This window comes from Pelodiscus sinensis, chromosome 5 (genome assembly GCF_052426305.1).
Source record: "Pelodiscus sinensis isolate ZL-2025 chromosome 5, ASM5242630v1, whole genome shotgun sequence".
Lineage (NCBI taxonomy): Eukaryota > Metazoa > Chordata > Testudines > Trionychidae > Pelodiscus > Pelodiscus sinensis.
Window position 1 is genome coordinate 9462535 of NC_143056.1, and position 19261 is coordinate 9481795.

The window sequence follows — 19261 nt, forward strand, 5'->3', positions numbered from 1 at the left end:
ACTGATTGTTACGCACGCAGCCGAAAGTTTATCAATGGAGTAGAGGTCCTGTTAGGAGCGCGCCAGGACAACCCTGACCAGACGACGCTGACACTGACAGTCCAGACCACGGAAGGTACCAAGGTACGAGAACACCAAGGTACGACAAAGAGTTCTGAAATTTAAGTGTGTCTAAATCCCAATGGTCTGTCAAGTCAATCTCAGGAAGTTATGGCTGAATTCATATGAACCCTTACCAGAGTTCCAAAAGTGTGGCTAATCTGCAATCATGAGGTGCAACTGCAGCGCATGTAGACATGCCGGAGTTAGCTGGGACACTGCGGCAGGGAAACAGTGGCAGTACGGATTGTGCAACCTGCCCTGAGCCACGGGCTGCTACAGCGTCACTACTTCCCTGCATGAGCTTACCCCCTTAGGCCTACACAAGCTGCCATCTCCCCCACTGAATGTAAAGCAGGCAGATCTAGGATACTGGCCTCCCATCTTTTAAAGCACATGATCACTTTTTGAATTGATGTCAGTCCAGGATCCACCTCAAACCCAAATAACCTTGCCCTGCCTCCTTCTGAGGCCTTGCCTCTGAGCCACTACTTCTCCAGAGCCCCACCCTGCTCACTCTGTGAAGAAGGAGTACAGGGGACACCCTGACATCAGCACCCCACTTCTTCTATCTCCCCCTCCCAGCAAGCAGAAGGCTCCCAAGGGTAGCTCCAAGGCAAAAGGCAGGAGCCACACAGAAGTGGGGGGAGGAGCAATTGAAATGCTGGCACCTGATAAACTCCCAGCCAAACCAGTCATGGGCTCCAGGATCTACCAGTAGTTCCTGATCAACTGGTTGGTGATCACTGCCCTGGGACACACCAATCACAGTAATACGAATAGAACTCCTACAAGGCAGAAACATCTGCTAGTTTCTCTATCAAGTTCCGTCAGCACGATCCTTAAATACCGCTATTCTCAAAGGTTTACAACTCAGCAAAAAACCTCACACACATTTCCAAAGCTGCAGCCATTTAAGATGCCCATCAAAGTCTTTCTGTATTGTTGAACTTAAAGAGCATTGTTTCATAGGTCTTTATCAAATTAGTTAAGCAAATCTATTCTGATATTAAAAGGCCATATATGAAAAGCAAGTTGTCATACTTCATGCCTTTTTCTATCTGTTAATACACGGAACTGTGAGGGCACACTCATTAGTACGGGGCACTGTCTGATGCATCAGTGTTATTGGATCAAGAGATAGATCATCTTGTGGGTTAGTATAACTAATGTTTCACTTCTGCAGACCACGATGCAAACCTGATATATTAGAGACTGTAACACGTTTTACTATCTCCTCATAATTTCTAGTGGCCATTGAAAGCCATCACAACTCCCAACCAGAGCTTCCATTAGCATGAAATCTTGGGTCTCTGAACCTTCAAGAACTCCTTGGAAGAGATTTACTTTAATCTTGCATTTTCATGCCTCAGGCACACTACCGTGCTTCTACTCTGCTCTATGCCAAAAAAGCATAAAGAAGCATATTTAGAGACAGCAGTATATAGGGCGCCTACAACAGTCAGGAAAACACAGAACTGATGGTTACTGGCAGTGGATAGAAGGTAATTTCTTTAGAATTCCATGAGTGTGTAGATACTGGACTTAATTCCTTGTTTTCCCGCTGCACACAGCCTGCCCCACACCCCATCTGGGAACCATCCGATAGCATTCCAAGAGTTGATCTGAAGAGAATTCTATATAGCAGTGGTCCCCAACACGATGCCCGCGGGCGCCATGGCACCCACTGGGCCATTTCTGTGCGCCTGCCCAGTGATCGGAGCCAGCCCTGCTCCCAGGCGCACGGGCGGTGCCAGCCCCTGGGCGCATTGGTGGCGCTGGGCCTGGGCGCGCAGCACATGGTCAGTGTTGGCCCTGGGCGCGTGGCAGTTAGGCAGCCCCGTCCCCGGGTGAGCAGCGTGAGGGCTGTGCCGGCCCTGGGCTTGCAGTGTATGGGTGACGACGACCCCGGGGTGCAGCATCGGGGCGGCGCTGGCCCTGGGTATGCAGCACATGGGCGGTCCTGCGGTGCATGGGCGCTGCCGCCTCCTGGGAACGTAGCTCCGGGCACACAGCGCATGGATGGTGGCGGCCCCGCCCCCGGGCACGTGGGCTGTTCTGGCCCTGGGCGCGTGGCGTATGGGCGGCCCCCCTCCTAGGCGTGCAGCACAGCTGCAGCACCAGCCCTGGGAGTGCGGCGTATGGGTGGTGCCAGCTCCGGGCACGCAGCATATGGATGGCCCCGCCCCCAGGCGCCTAGCATGTGAGCAGCCCCGCCCCCAGGCGCCTAGCATGTGAGCAGCCCCGCCCCCAGGCGCCTGGCAGCCCCAAAAGGTTGGGGAACACTGCTATATAGGATCAAGGTTTCATCTGGATGATCTAGGACTGCAATTTTTCACCTTATTCAAGATGCCCCCTTACCCTTTATTTCAGGGATTCAAACTTTTGTACAAGGGATGTAAAATCCCATTTAACTGGTTAACCAGATTAAAATTATGTTCAAATGGTTAATCAATTAAGGGGAGGGGCAGGGCCCCCTTGCAGCAGACAAGGGCCATCCCTGTCCCACAGGGCTACTGCCTGTGATGGGCGCCACAGGGCTGAAGCAGTCCCCTATAAAGCATGAGGCTTACTGATTAACCATTCACATCCCTATTTTGTACCTCAAGGATCTCCTCTTAATAGAGATGTGTGGCCAGGGTTACCTCCCCTCCCACTTATGATCATATTACATTTTTCTAGCAACTTCTGCAAATACATGCATGGAAAAGTAATATTACTAAATCCACAGTGTAGTTTAGCTGTCTTTAAAGTAGGCAGATCTGTTGCAGGGGCCTCTTTTCCTTCTCATACCCTGTCACTTAATTCGTTCTCCTCCTTCTGCTATACTCCTGAATTTCCTCATTCCCTTCTCCCTCCGACAGTCTTGGCCGGAGGGAGGCTGGCACCTTCATTCTTACAGATGTGTCCAGATCTGAAAGAGGTTCCAGTTTCCTCTCTTGCTCCTCCCTCACAGCTCTAACCCCAATCATAAGCTACTACAGCTACATCTACACTGCCTCAGATAAACTACACAACTCCCGCTACATGAGTAACATAACAGAAGTCAACATGCCTTAGTTCAATTTACCCCTGGCTCAGCGCCATGGGAAGTTGACCAGAGAAACTCTCCCATCAACTTCCCTCACTCTTCTTGTCCAGAGTAGAGTAACAGGGTCCAAAGGAATCTGTGGTCAATTTGGCAGGCCTTTGACCTGCTAAATCAACAGCTCATGGATCGATCTTAGAGCAGTAATCCAGGATGTAGTGTAGATATAGCCAAACTGCTATCCTCTCTCATCCAGCTGGCTTGAGCTGCCTTCTTGTCCTCCTTTACACTGAAGAATCTAGACTTCTAGGCTGTCTCCACTCACGGCTTCTTCCATGAGTAATGTGCAAATGAGGCTAAGTGTGGAATATCACTGAGCCTCATTTGCATACCTAATGAGCCACCATTTTTTTCAGAAGAGGCTCTTGCGCAAGAAGGAGCGTCTACAAGGCCCCTTCTTGCGCAAGAAAAACCCTCTTGCGCAATGCCGTTACACCTATTACTGGACAGGAAGAACAACATTGCGCAAGAGGGTTTTTCTTGCGCAAGAAGGGGGCAGTGTAGACGCTCCTTGTGCAAGAGCCTCTTCTGAAAAAAATGGTGGCTCATTAGGTATGCAAATGAGGCTCAGCGATATTCCACACTTAGCCTCATTTGCATATTACTTGCGCAAGAAGCCGCGAGTGTAGACATAGCCCTACAGAGACTTCTTGGAAGAAGAGGAGGAGCCAGCACCACGAGTTCAGTCAGCTTTCTATGGCCCATAGACAACTGTTTGGGAGCCACTGATTTCTAATAGAAAAATCACTGGTCTCCTTAAACCAGCAGCTTTTTACAATCTTGAGGAAAAAAATTATGGTTGCTCTTTCCATCATTGTAGTGAGGTTTCTAAGTCAGTGACAGACCTCACCTACACATCACAATACTGGCCTGGTCTAAATGTCAGCTGAGCACTCAAAGGATCAAAGACCCAGGGTAAGTTAATCTTTAGCGGGTTAGAACGTTGGGGTGTCTGACTACGAGAATTTGATTTGAGACAACGGAATTGCTATGGGATGAAAGCTCACACAATATAGTGAAACTGTGGATTTATGTAGAGTTTATTCAGCATCCCTACTGACAGATTCACACAATAAAATGGCAGCAGAAATACTTCTTAATCAAATATTTGTTATTGTACAAGAAAAATATGGGAGGTGCTATGGAAGAAAAGGGCAGATCATAAGTCTGAGGAACATGGTACAACAGGTATTCCACCTGCACAACTCAGCACATCCTTTCTGAACATTCCCAATCTAGAAGTCACCATGAAAATTACACAAGATGCACTGGACTAGATTTCTGTTTACCCTGGAGAAAAATGCAGGCCTACTAGAACTCTAACTTTTGGTGATAACCAAATATAACTTTGTCCAAAGACATGCTGCCCAGCAATCTTGCAGAGAGGGCTTATTGCAATTCTGTATTTTTGTAATTAGACTGAAATTTTCAGTGGTTAATGTTTACACTGAGTCCTGGTGCGACTCTCATGCTGCTGCCTCAAACACTGGTTGCCCATGTACACATTTACACTTTCAAATACCTGTCCTCAATAAGTCCACACTAGGCGCTTGTGTCTGTATCACATACAGAGGCAGCAGTGTGGGGTGGCAACCAGCTCCCTTGGAGTACAGGAGCCTACATTTTTACATTCCTAGGAGATATCCTACCACTTTGGTGAGAAGCTTCCTGTAGTAGCCAAGTTTGTTGTTTTTCCGTACAGACTAATGGTCTGGTAGCACTTTATAAATTAACGAAACATGTACATGGTATCATGAGCTTTCGCGGGCACAGCCCACAAAAGCTCATGATACTATCTACATGTTTTCTTAGTCTATAAAGTGCTACCAGACCATTTATTGTTTTCACTTTGGTGAGGTCATGTCTCAGTCTCCTCTGGCACATGGCTGCCTGCAGCACAGTTATCAAAGGTGCCAGGCTGAGACTCAAGCCACTCCGGGCATGGCTTGCCTCAGCCTACTGCCCAAACCAAGACAGTCTACGCTCACTATTAACCGTTCCAAACGGTCTCTTAGACACTTTCCAGTGGTGGCTAGATCCTTGCATAATGTTCAAGGGAGTCCCGTTCCACCCCTACCACCCTCTCTGACCCTAGTAACACATGCTTCGGACCTAAGTGGGGGTATGTGTGTAAGACTAGATTCTGCTCCACATCAGTGTGAAGGAGCACAGAGCAGTAAGGAGGGCTTGCCAGATTTTTCTATCCAAAATAGAAGGACAATGCATGATGATCATAACCGACAACACCACCGCCATTTAATTTCGAAAGAATGCAATGCAGTCTAGATGCAGGTGTTTTTTTTCCCCCCCGAAAAAACTCAAGTCGACACATAGCCTTACTGGCAGGCAGGCAGAGGAAAGCAGGCAGAGGGCTGCTCTAGCCCCCACCGGTTAACTGTAACAGGTAAGCATCTCCCAACAAAGGAGATGCTTACCAGTTAACCATTCACATCCTTAGTTTACATTAGGGGGCCAAGTGAAACTCAGGTATGCAACTCCAGCCTAGCTGTAGTTGATGAACCTTAGTTTGAATTTCTCCAGCATCCCCACTGTGGGGATTGTTGGGAGAAATGCTCCTGTGGACTTCCTTTACTCCTCGTGATCCAGTTGCGTACCAGAGTTGACAGGGGTGCAATCAGTGGTTGATTTAGTGGGCCCTTACTAGACCTGCTGTATAGACCCCCCTGGGAGTTGAATCTCAGCAGACAAAACCTAAGATGCCCAAATTAACTCTTGTGTTTGGTATTTCTCATGTTTAAACAAGGTTGCAAAGCACTGTTCTATTTTTATAAAAAATACTGTGCAAAGTTATCTGATTGACAAGTATGGTTAACTCCCAGAAAAATTAATCACCTATGCACAAATGTAATAGAAGGATGTTGGCATGGATTTCAAACATACCAACATGTCTCATATGAATAATGGAAAGGATGCTGGTGTTTACATTGTCGGAGGACTTCCGGACACATCAATCTTAATTATGATTGTACTTTAGTAATTACCCTAAATTGAGCTTCAGTCTCACACGCAAAATTAGGTATGACAGTTTCTATCGAAGATAAGTGTTATCTTTCAGTGTGAGCTACCATTATATGTAATTTTTGCCAGACACATGAGGAACTTCCATCTTATTACAGTTTAACAATTAGGCTGCATCTAGATTGGCATGATTTTGCAGATATACTTTTAACGGAAAAGTTTTTCCGTTAAAGGTATTTCTGCAAAAGAGCGTCTAGATTGGCACGGATGCTTTTGCCCAAAAAGTACTTTTGCACAAAAGCATCCGTGCCCAGTATAGATGAAAAAGCATCCGTGCCCAGTAAAAAGCCATTTTAGCTATCGGGCTTTCTTGCGCAAAAAATTAAGGTGCCTGTCTACACTGGCCCTCTTGTGCAAGTATCCTTGCACAAGAGGGCTTATCCCTGAGTGGGAGCGTCAAAGTATTTGCGCAAGAAGCACTGAATTCTTACATTAGAACGTCAGTGCTCTTGCGCAAATTCAAGCAGCCAGTATAGACAGCAGCCACTTTTGCGCAAAATCTTGCTAATCTAGATGCACCCTTAGTGTATAATATACTCCAGAACAATGCAGTTGAAATAATATGAAGCTCAGTGCTGGAATATGAAAAGTGACTAATCGCTTATAATGCTAAATACTCCAGAGTACAAGAAAACAAATAATAAAAATTCTACCGTCTCTAATGAAGTGATAAATTTATTTTTTAAACTTCTACCTCTCCAACCCCTCTCCCGCCCACTAATGTGATTAATCAATACAAACAGTACACCCAATCCTACTCCAGTTGAAAAGAATTTATTTTATCATGTTTTTAAAGTCCCTCCCTTCCCATACCATTGCTGTGGAAGACTTATACAAACAGCAAAAATGAATAAAAAGAGGAAACCGTGAAAGAAGCAATACACAAAATGCTCTCAAGTGAAAGAGACCTAAACCAGGGCTACTCAACGTGTGGCCCACAGTGTGTTTGTCCACGGCTCACGGTGCGATTTGGGTTTACACGGGGCTCACCACGTGGCCCGCGGGTGAGATCCTTTGAACACAGCCTCCACTGGGAATACGCTCCACAATGGCGAGACGTCTCCTAGGCAGGGTGAGCACTGAAAGACGCAAGCGGACGGGCTGGCTGGAACAGACAGGTACTGAGTGTCAGAGTTTCTAGCCCCCAGTGAGGAGGTGCTGGGAGCACCAGGGCATTGTAGGAAGTGCTTTGTATGCTTGTTAGTGTGAAAGAAGCTATCTGCATGTATACACAACCACACTTAAGTTGCAGCCCTTGGCCTGTGCTGAGAGTATCATTGTGGCCCCCGGGCTTCCAAAGTTGAGTAGCCCTGATCTAAAATAAAGACTTCTTTATTAAAATGTTTCAGGAGATTCAGGGGGTAGCCGAGTTGTTTTTATTCTGTAACAGATTAACAAATGGTCTGGTAGCACTTTATAGACTAACAAAACATGTAGATGGTATCATGAGCTTTCGTGAGCAGAGCCCACTTCTTCAGATGACCGGGATTATGAGTAGGGGATTTGAAAACTCTAGATAGGAGAAGGGAAGGGGGGGGGGGGGGGGGGGAGAGAGAAAAGAGAATGATGCTCTGTCTCCCACCCCCCTTCCTGTTTTTAATTATATTCTCCAGATACTTAAAGAAAAAACAGGAAGGGGGTGGGGGTGGGACACAGAGCATCATTCTCCCCCCCCTTCCCTTCTCCTATTTCAAGTTTTCAAATCCCCTACTCATAACTCTGGTCATCTGAAGAAGTGGGCTCTGCCCACGAAAGCTCATGATACCATCTATGTTTTGTTAATCTATAAAGTGCTACCAGACCATTTGTTGTTTAAGTGTATTTAGAATTATTTAGTTATATTCATACTAGGGATGTAATAGTGTAGTCAATTAAACAATTAGCAAAAGCTTATAGGTTAATGCTATAGACTATAAGCACCCCCCACCCCCACCCACACCCTTGCCAGTAAATTTTTTAGCAGGCTGGCCAGCAGCCCAGCTCAGTTCTAGTTGCGCCAGGTCTGGGAGCTCAGACCACCCCCCAAGACAGAGGCTGCTGCCTTCCCACACCACTGCCTCTTTATCAGAGGCAGCAGCACAGGTCCACAAGGGTAGCTGGGTTTTAAACTGGCTCCCCTCACAGACCAGCTCTCACCTGGCACGCTCCTCAGGAGTGAGGCACACTGGCTGCTGGCCCCACTCCCAGGGACTGTTGAATAGTCAACTAACCGATACGAATTCATGAGGTTACTCAACTATTCAATTAACCAATATTGAACATCCCAAGTTCCGACCACTGAATCTCCTGGTACAGAGGCGAATTCACATTAATGCCATTTAATGGATTAGTAAGTTGTTCTTAGGTGGTCCTAGAGCTACACAAGTACTGGATTGTGAGCTCAGTATTTGTCTAAATTAGGGATGTTAAAAATTGTGTAATAGGGCAAACATGCAATTGTGGTTGCCTGATTTATACTGCAGAGCCCACAGTGAAGCCTCCCCGGAAGTGGAGCCGGCAGCCCTTGCCCGCCCAGCTCTCAGGGAGGCAGTGTCACTGAGTGTCACTGACACCATTAACTAATAAGCATCAGCTTATTGATTAAACGGTTACATCCCTAGTCTACATAGACTGGACTTACGTAAAGGCCAGCTGCCACTGAGAAGCTTGTGCACAGCTGTAAGACTCAAAAGTCATGTTGGTGCCTGATAAAACTACAAGTGGTCAGACACAAACTGGGGGTTTTCAAAGGGGAAGGTGGCCCCCAAATGGAGCCTACCTGAGAGATACAGTAGGAGAGACATCTACACTGATGCAACTAGAAGGCAAAAAAAAAAAAGAGACAACTGCTTCTTTCCAGTAGTTGGAAGGACATAGCTCAAATTTATGATTCTTTCTAGCCAAAGGTGAATGAGGAAGATGGATTCCCCCTCCCCCCCCCAAGTAAGGTCCAGAGAAAGCATCATGGCAGAAATCTCTGCCCCCTCATTAACAAATGGGAATGGAAAGGACAGGTGAGCTTATCAACATAGCCTTGGCTCTGGAACATCCCAAAGGTCCCCCACCTTTGTTTTTCATAGCCACTTCCAAAGAGACTTATCCAATAAACCTCTCAAGCCTTAGTAATTATGGAAGGCTCAGAAAATGAGATCACCACAGAAGATGTGGGTAACCCATCACAGCCTTCAACAAATGTTACTTCCCATCTATTTTGGGAAGACTAAAACATGGTCAGTTTGTAGTTCTATGACACTGGTAAGAGCAGAAATCAGACTAAAGCCCCAGTCCTGAAAAATGATTAACATGGGGGCTCCCTGTACCCACACACACCCAACAGAATTCACTATCACTAAGTGGCACAGTTAGCAGAGCAGGCCACAAGTGGACTTTCTAAACTTAAGTTATACAGGTTGAACCTCTCTAGTCTGGCATCTTCGGGAACTCACCAGTGCCATACCACAGAATTGTTACTTCCCATCTATTTTGCGCGAAAGGGCCAGTGTAGACAGCTGAGATTTGTTTTGCGCAAAAAAGACCCAAATCACGGAAATGGCAATCGGGGCTTTTTTGCGCAAAAGCACGTCTAGATTGGCCATGGATGCTTTTCCGCAAAAAGTGCTTTTGTGAAAAGCGTCCGTGCCAATCTAGATGCTCTTTTCCGAAAATGCTTTTAACGGAAAACTTTTCCATTAAAAGCATTTCTGGAAAATCATGCCAGTCTAGACATAGCCCGAGTAAAGCGGAAATTAGTTGCATAAATGTGATTTTAAGATCAGAAGAGTAAGACGAAACACCAATTTTCTTCACACAAAAGTAATGACCTAAGCATAAAAACTTGTTCCCCATCTTGCTAAAGAGTTCAAGAAATCACACAGCAGCTGTTAATGAAGCCTCAAGCTAAAGGACTATAAATATAAAAGCATATAAACCAAACTTTGGGACAATTATTTTACAGACTGGGCTGTGCAGACAACTTATTGGGAATCTCAAATGGTTCTCTTGTACCAAGTAAGATACCTCAATAGTTGGAATTATTATGGATGTGCATAGTTAAACCAACACATGGTTTGCAGCCTTAATGCTTATTCATATAACCTTGGCATACAACCTGCTCTTTGGAGGAAGTTACCAATGGGCCTGAATTTTTTTTAATAACAATACAGTATTTGGACAGTATTAAAACATGTAAGATCAGAATGATTTCTATAGAAAGGAATAAAAAGTGTACAAGTGTATGATTTTGAAAATCCACACATGTGCATTTTAAATAAACTGCAAATACTTTTGTTTCCCCTTTTCAATATTTTAAAATATATTTTTATTTCTCTGAGTTATGCAGTAGTATGTCCAGGCATGTTTTATCACAGGCATTTGTTGACAAATATTTGACAATCTTCACAGTGAGCAGGAAGAATTCAAGTTCCCACACAATGCCCCATCTATAGGGGGAGCTCTGACTCCCTACCTCCAATCTCCCAGCTTGGGAAAGGAAGCTCAAGATCCCAGCTGTCCTGGAAGCTGAAGAACCCCCCAACTACCCCAATCTTCCCAGCTGGGGGAGGAGCAGCTCAAGAACCTCTGACCTTACCTAACTCCCCAACCCACGGGGAGTTCAGGAACCGTCCCACCCCCCCACATCTTCTCAGCCCTGGAGAGGGAACTCAGGACTTCCCATCCACCCACCCCATTTCCACAGCGTGGGAACGGGGAGCTCAGGATCCGCTGCCCACCAATTCCTGAGCTGGGGAGAGGGAGGGAGAAAGGAAGCACACAACCTTACCAAGAAAAAGCGCTCAACACCACCCCCGTCACTCCTAGCCAGAAGGAAGAGCTCAGAACCCCAGCGGGGGAGAAGGCGGGGAGAGAGGAGAAGGAAGCTCAAGATACCCCACCTTCCCATCTCCTCAGCCACAAAGGAAAAGCTCAGAACCCCAGCCCCCTACAACTCCAGCCCAGGGCAGCTCAGGATCCCAGCCCCCCACAATCCTAACAGGGGAGAAGCTCAAAAGAAACCTGGCAGGGGGAGTGGAGATCAGGAACCCCCCCCCCCCACACACACACACACCACCCCACAGTCCCAGCCCAGGGGGGAGCTCAGGACCGCCCCCCATTCCCAGCAGGGCCAGGGGGAGCTCAGGACACTCCTCCACACACCACCCCCACAACCCCAGCCCATGGGAGCTCAGGACCCCCCCCCCACTCTCCCGGCCGGAGGGGGAAAGCTCAGGACCGCCCCCACTCTCCCGGCCCGGGGGGGGAGCTCAGGACCCCCCCACTCTCCCGGCCCGGGGGGGGGAGCTCAGGACCCCCCCCCACTCTCCCGGCCCGGGGGGGGGGGAGCTCAGGACCCCCCCCCACTCTCCCGGCCCGGGGGGGGGGAGGAGGGACCCGGGGGGGGGGGGAGCTCAGGACCCCCCCCACTCTCCCGGCCCGGGGGAGGGGGGGGGGGGGAGCGGAGCTCAGGACCCCCCCCACTCTCCCGGCCCGGGGGGGGGGGGAGCTCAGGACCCCCCCACTCTCCCGGCCCGGGGGGGGGGGGAAGCTCAGGACCCCCCCACTCTCCCGGCCCGGGGGGGGGAGCTCAGGACCCCCCTCCCCACTCTCCCGGCCCGGGGGGGGGAGCTCAGGACCCCCCCACTCTCCCGGCCCGGGGGGGGAGGGGGAGCTCAGGACCCCCCCACTCTCCCGGCCCGGGGGGGGGAGCTCAGGACCCGCCCCCCGCCGCTACCTCTCGGAGTCGCGCCCGTCGAAGAAGACGAAGTCCCCGCGGCGGACGCACTTGGCGCAGGTGAGGCGGCGGCGCGTGGTGTTGCACAGCGGGCACCGCTCCACCGCCACGTAGAGCCCCTCCGCGTCCTCCTCGCCCAGCGCCGCGAGCCCCCGCGCGCCCGCCTGCGCCCAGCCGCGGGGAGACGCCATGACGGGCCGCGCGCCGCCGCTCACGTGGGACTTTGTTTTCAACCAGCGGCATGCTGGGTAAAGGGGGCGGGGCCAGAGCGAGAGGGGGCGGGGCGAGTGGAGGGGGACGTACTAGGCAGGCAGAGAGTGGGGGAGGGGCGATGGAGCATGAAGGGGGGAGGGGAAGGTGGAAGGGGGGGGGAGGGATGGGGCAGGAAGTCGGGAAAGTGGGGGGAGGCCAGGAAAGTGGGGCATGCAGTGGGGGGAGGGGAGAAGGAGGCAGGGAGTGGGGTGAGCAGGAAGGAAGTGGGGCATGCAGTGGGGGGAGGGGAGAAGGAGGCAGGGAGTGGGGCGAGCAGGAAGGAAGTGGGGCATGCAGTGGGGGGAGGGGAGAAGGAGGCAGGGAGTGGGGTGAGCAGGAAGGAAGTGGGGCATGCAGTAGGGGGAGGGGAGAAGGAGGCAGGGAGTGGGGCGAGCAGGAAGGAAGTGGGGCATGCAGTGGGGGGAGGGGAGAAGGAGGCAGGGAGTGGGGCGAGCAGGAAGGAAGTGGGGCATGCAGTGGGGGGAGGGGAGAAGGAGGCAGGGAGTGGGGTGAGCAGGAAGGAAGTGGGGCATGCAGTAGGGGGAGGGGAGAAGGAGGCAGGGAGTGGGGCGAGCAGGAAGGAAGTGGGGCATGCAGTGGGGGGAGGGGAGAAGGAGGCAGGGAGTGGGGCGAGCAGGAAGGAAGTGGGGCATGCAGTGGGGGGAGGGGAGAAGGAGGCAGGGAGTGGGGGGAGCAAGGAAGTGGGGCATGCAGTAGGGGAAGGGGAGAAGGAGGCAGGGAGTGGGGGGAGCAAGGAAGTGGGGCATGCAGTAGGGGGATGGCGAGAGGGACTACACTGGTACAGGGCTCAGGCTTGGCCCTGCTTGCTTCGGCTCATGGTGCAGCTTAGGCACATGCATGAGCCGAGCCAAGCCAGCTCCCCGCTAGAGACAGATCCCCATTTGGCACTGACACCTGTTGTGAGCGTCGACTGCCTAGTATTCTTCTCTCTATGGCCCAGCTCCTGTCTGCCTCTTGGGATAGAGAATCTGCTTCCATCAGAAACAAGACCGTTTAGCCTAGGTGATTGTGGACGATCTACCTGAAAACATGAACAGCAATAGCGGTGCCAACGGCACAAAGAGAATCCTGTTTTTTAAATGTCATGGGTTGTTGACTAGTAGGACTCTCACTAGTATTAGCAGCCCTATTCTCTTTTAGTAAGATACCTCTATCTACACCAACTGCAGAATGCTCTCACCTCTCCCATGAAAACAGAACCGCCATGTTTACTGTTCTGCAAGTTAGCTAGCCACCCAACCCTTCTCATTTTACACCCAGAGTTTAGTACAGAATTGTATAGCTTAAGGCAGTGTGGGAGATAAAGCCTCTTGCATAAACTTTCATGCATTTCACACACTCCAATCTCTTTCAGTTAGAGCAGCATGATCACCCTCACTACATTGCATACACCTAACTTAGAGTTACCAAGGTGGGGGTCAGTGGGAAAAATAGGACCACAGAGGCCTCAACCAGCATGAATAATCGTAAGAACTGCCACATGAAGGAAGATAGAACACCCAGAAATGATGCTTAAAAGTTGATTTTTATTTCTTATCCCTGCTAACCACATAGTTCAGGCTTGAAAAAGGTTATAGCACCTCACCCCTCACAGTTCATGCACTACTACAGTATCCCCTTTTCATCTGAAATACATAGTATAAACAAACCAAACCTCACCATCCTTCCTACATTGTGATCTGACAGCTGCTTGTCAAAACAGTTCCTTCAGCAATAACCACTGGTATTAACCACCAGGAAGGCCTGCATTTCCTGGCAAGTAAGGACAGAGTAGTTTTTTGTCTCTGGCATCAAGAACTACACTCTGTATAGCTCCAGAAAAGCAGTCAATGTCCTTGGTTTAGCTGATATGACTTCTGTCCCTGCTGTATGTACTTGATCCAGACAGTTTAGCATCAAAAGCGCCAGTCAGCCAATTTAAATCTAACTCTTGCACTTCTTTAATCCGGTTCTATTTGGCACTTCTGTCACAGAATTTCTTCTAATCCAGTTCTTTGTTCATAGATATATCCCTGCAGTTGTTGCAAAAGAACTCTTTGGTGCAAGTATCAGAGGGGTAGCCGTGTTAGTCTGAATCTGCAAAAGCAGCGAGGCGTCCTGTGGCACCTTATAGACTAACTGAAGTGTAGGAGCATAAGCTTTCGTGGGTAAAGACCCACTTCGTCACATGCATCTGATGAAGTGGGTCTTTACCCACGAAAGCTTATGATCCTACACTTCAGTTGTCTTTGGTGCAAGATACCTTTGCCAATTTCCCATAAATATTTTCTTCTTGGGTCAAAGTCTCCAAACCTGGTGGTCCTAATAAGATATTTTACAGTGCAGCAATAGTATAACAGTGCTCACCATAAGTTTTATATCTACTAGTTTGTTTCAAGCTGTTTGAAAGGTGTTATTAGAAGAGTATACATATTTGACTGTACATAGTAAAAACTTGATGGGGGTGTTCTTATACTGCCAATCAAAAACTGCCAAAATAAGTCAGTCATGAATCATGGACCAGCTCATCTAAAATCCCATGACAAGCAGCCTGTTTATGATAAATTGAGACACCTTAATCTTGTCAACTAAGTAGACTTTCCCCATTTAGACTTCATCTTTGCTGACAATTGAGCATCAAAGCTTTTGTTGGTCACAGGTGTTTAACCCCTCCTCTCTCTCCTCCAACCAAATGTTTGCCAAGGCAAGTGCTAATGCTCATCGGAATGGAGCTTTGTCTGCAAAAGTGCCAATAGCATTTATACTGCCAGACTTTTAGCAATATAGCCATGTAGTGCAGACAAAGCCTTACTTCAAGCAGAGCTGCACCAGCATTGGCTCAGGAATCCTATTTGGTTTCAGCGTTTTTTTCTTTATTTTTGCATTTTGCTTCTAGAGTGGATTGCAGAGTTCACACTAATAGTTTATCTTCCACATGATTGATGACTGGCCTGACTACGATACTGCGAACTCTTCTGCATACACTTCTAGTACATGTCTGAACATTAAGCTTATTTCTGACTTGGTTTTATATATGGTATCATGACAGCATCAAGAAGTGCCTCATACACCAGTTTCATCACTACAATCCCTACATGTTTAGGTTTTCATCTAGAATCAATGCAATCTTTCAAGTTAAGCGACACTGTACTACCCAAAAGTGACTCACTTCCAAAACCATCTGACAAGACTCCACTTCCTGCAATTTTGTGGTACTATGTATAGGCACTCTTGAAAGCATGTTTCCTTGTTTGGGTTACTTACAGGACATGGGTCAGGGTTACAAAAAGTTATTCTGTTTCACATGACATGGCATGACCCTCCTTCCCCATAGCTATGTCATAACCAGCAGGCAAATAGTGATCTATAGTAGTTCAATCAAAATCCATATTTACTTCTTCCACCACAAAAACATGAAGACTAAAAACTGAAAGAGAAAACAATCCAATCTGAACTGAAGATAGATCATTCCCAGAACTTAAATACATTTCTATGTACAAGGCCTTGGAAAGGTAGAAATAAAGTCAGACGAATTGCTACAAATTCCTAGCAGAACCTTGCCACTACTAGACCGTTATGTAAAAACAAAACGGGTAGAACCAAGACAGAAGTCTGACTATATCCAGAACCTGATGAAAATGTAACAATTAGGTCTAATTCTCATTCTGCCTTGTCTACTTCTTAAAGTTTTGCTGCTTTACGTCAATCACCATAGTTAAAACAGTGAACACACATCATGTAGATAGTTATACAGATACAAGAGTGTAGCTGGCATAACTGTTGGAATAATCTTTCCACATAGATCTGACCTAAGGCTGCTTTTCACATTCATACTCAAAAGACTTTTCCAAAGCCAAACTAATTTGCAAATACTTTAAAATTATAGGCTTGCTTCTTGCTTACACTAAAACCAATTTGTAAAGTTCTGGCAGCTTTAAAGAATAAAGCTAAGTTTAAATGTTCTTCAGTTTAAGTATGACAATTCACAAGTCAAATATAGCATCTAGGCTATGTCTAGACTACACAGTTCTTTCAAAAAAGAAGTTTTCAAAATAAGTCACCTGCATCTAGACTGCTGCTGTGTTCTTTCAAAATTAAATCGAAAGAAAGTGGCAGGTTTTTTGACAGCGCTAAACCTCATTTTACGAGGAAGAACGCCTTTTTTCGAAAAAGCTCTTTCGAAAAAAAAAGTCCTCTTAAACGCAAACAGGGCTTTTTCGAAAGAGCGTCCAGATTGACTGGGTGCTCTCTTTCAAAAAAGTGGATCGCCTTTTCGAAAATGTTGCTGTTGTCTAGATGATCTTTCAAAAGAGGCTTGTAGTCTAGACATACCCCTAAGTGTAGATATTTGTCTTACACATTGATTTGTCCCAGGAGTTGATGAAATATTAATCAGTTATCAGGAATTATGATTTCTTTCATTAGCAACAAAGAAAAAGCCCCCAAATATATGTTTGGCTCTAAGAGACTAGAAAGGCTTAAAAATAGCATTGGGATACATAACTTGACACAATCAGAAACAGAGAAGTTGAAATGGGAGCTAAACCTCCCAGATTTGATTAAATCTTATGGGCAGAGGCTTGATATATTGCATCTGCTGTCTGATATAAGAGGTGGCAAGAGAAAGAAAAAACTTCTTGGCTATTAGTTATCCTTTTCTTCATTTCCCAAGAAGTCACCTAACAGTGACCTCTAGCGGCTCAGGGAAGGGAAAGCTAGCCCCAGCACAGAGACTGTGGTGTTTATCCTAGCTGCAATTAATATGAAAGAAAGTCTCCGAAAACCTATCCTGAGGGGATCATTGCTAGGCTACATTTACCTCTGGGACACAGACATGGAATTGTGTCTTACACTTTGACAATGCTCTTCCCCCATTCTTCAGGAGCAAGGGTGATGTGAGGGGGGGAACACTGTGTGGGGGAGGGTCAAAAGGCCAGCAGCCAATACGGAGCTGTCCCATCCATTGGGCAGATTGCCCCAGGTGGGTCCCAATGCTCTGGGGAGCCCTCTTAGGACCACGGTGGCCCAGAGCAATAGCAGTGGCCTGGTACCAGGGGTCAGACCCATCCCGGCTCTCACCAGCATGCTCCACTCAGCCGACTCCCAGCTCAATGTCTCTGCTCCCCACTGCCAGTGAGTGGGGGGAAGTGGCCCAACTCATGCTGCCAGCACCAGACTCTTCGCCACTCCCCCCAGCTGCTCGGGGAGCAGTTTGGGGGAGCAGAGGTGGGCCACCGGCAGCAACAGGAAGCCGAGACACAAGGTGGGGAGCTTGGGGTACAGAGCAGTCTAGGGCAATGTCACTCTGCTTCCCCGTTACTGCCAGTGAGAGTGCGGTGGGGGATGAAACCCCTGCTGCTGATGCCCCGCTAGTCCCCTGGGCCGCATTACTCAGAAGAGTGTGGTAAGACGTGGGCCCTTCCCTGGGCTAGTGATGGAGTGGGGAGGAGTCATGTGGTAGGGGTGCCACGTGGCTGGTGCCCCCTTGTGTCCCTCCCCAGCAGTCATCATGGCTCATGAGCTAGAGTTGCCTGTTTATATGGGATGAGACTTGTAAATTTGCCTGAAACAAACAAAAAAAATAGTACAGTAGACTTCTGATAATCTGTCACCTTTGGGACCTAGGTGGTGCCGGATTATCGGATATGCTGTAGTACCAGGAGGTACTATAAGGGGGCATACTCTCAAACCAATCTTCCTCCCCCACCTTATGCTCCGGTCCTGGAGCCGCCGGTAGAGCTGCACGTCTTCCTCCAGGCACTGGGGCACGTGCGCTGAGCAGCCGGCTTTCCAATGAGCTGGCCAGGACACTGTGCGCAGCCCAATCCCCCTCCCCTTCCCCTTCCCCAGAGCCAAATACCTCCCCTTTCTGTTGCCACCCAATCTCACTTCTCTCCCAACCTTATGTCTGGGTCCTGAAGCAGCTGCCTGTGCTCAGCGGCTGGCTGCTAGCACATGCAGGCTGGATGCTGTGTGCGCTGGGGACCGTGACTGGAACGGCGCAGGCCGTGAGAGCAGCTGACCCAAGCAGTTCCGGGTTCCAGTTGATGCCGGACTATCAGGAGTGCCGGACAACTGGATGCCAGACAATTAAGAGTTTTACTGTAATGCTTACAAAATACACACAGCATGTGCACGCACACACCCCTCCCAGAAAAGGAAGGAATGGAGCATACGAAATATTTCCTACCTGAAAGGTTATTGACTAGTGAGCAGGAAGTTTGACTGTGTGTAAAATGTCCGTCTTGCAGCTATCGGGCCTCCCTTCAGTCATTTCTTTGCATTTAAAAGCCGTGCTGCCGGCTCTTTGGCTGTGCTGCCTGGATGGACAAAAACTCAGCAAACTGCGCTGTTAGGGTCTCTATTAACACACAAAGGAGTACACCGTCTGACCCCATTTTGTGCCGCAAATCTATGCAGTTTTAAGCCACGTGTGGAAACTTTACTACACAGTACCACTGTAAGGCCATCAACTGTGGTCACTGTAGCTCGGGGTGAAGAACCTCAGGTCCCAGGGCAAGATGCAGCCCCCAACTTGCCTGGATGTGGCCCCCCAAGGTTCATGGCACTCTTCGCCCCCCTCCTCCTGACTTCCTCTGCTGCCCCACTGCAAGGCTGGAGCACATGAAATCTACTAGGCTGAGCCCCCAAGGCTCTGGGTGTGTGAGGGGAATGTGGTGAGTGTCTGTTGTCTTAGTGAGAGTGGTTTTTTGTTTCTTTTGGGGTGGTTTTGCTTCAATTGTGTGTGGCTCCTGACTAATTTTTCTGTGGGTCAGTAGCCCCCCCCAACCAAAAAAAGGTTCCCCACCTGAGTCTAGCTGATGCAGTAGTCTTGAGTAGACCATGTGTGTTTGATGCTGAAATTATCCTGTGCCTCAGGCATGGTGGTGGAATATCTAGCTACTGTATAAAAAAAATAAAGTGTCCTAATACAGTTTGTATTATTTAAAGCACACTGGTAAATGCAGTATTGTAAATCAGCTTTCTAAAAGGAGTTGAAAAGTTGTGTTTGTTCAGACCTGATTGCACCAACAGACTCTGCACTTCCCTGGAGCTAGGATCATACAGATGGCAAT

The 19261-nt window shown here is 48.3% G+C and overlaps 1 protein-coding gene across 2 annotated transcripts in view; it reads right to left on the bottom strand.

Moving 5' to 3' along the window:
• The window catches only part of ATG14 (autophagy related 14), a 29524-nt gene extending 17364 nt beyond the window's left edge, over positions 1 to 12160 (bottom strand). The window contains exon 1 of one of the 2 annotated variants that reach the window (XM_089778294.1): positions 11934 to 12160. In XM_089778294.1, coding sequence (XP_089634420.1) covers positions 11934 to 12124 — 191 coding nt within the window. In that variant the 5' untranslated portion in view covers positions 12125 to 12160. The remainder of the gene's footprint in view (positions 1 to 11933) is intronic. The other variant, XM_075926267.2, reaches the window with a different exon arrangement.
• Positions 12161 to 19261: the final 7101 nt, after the last annotated feature.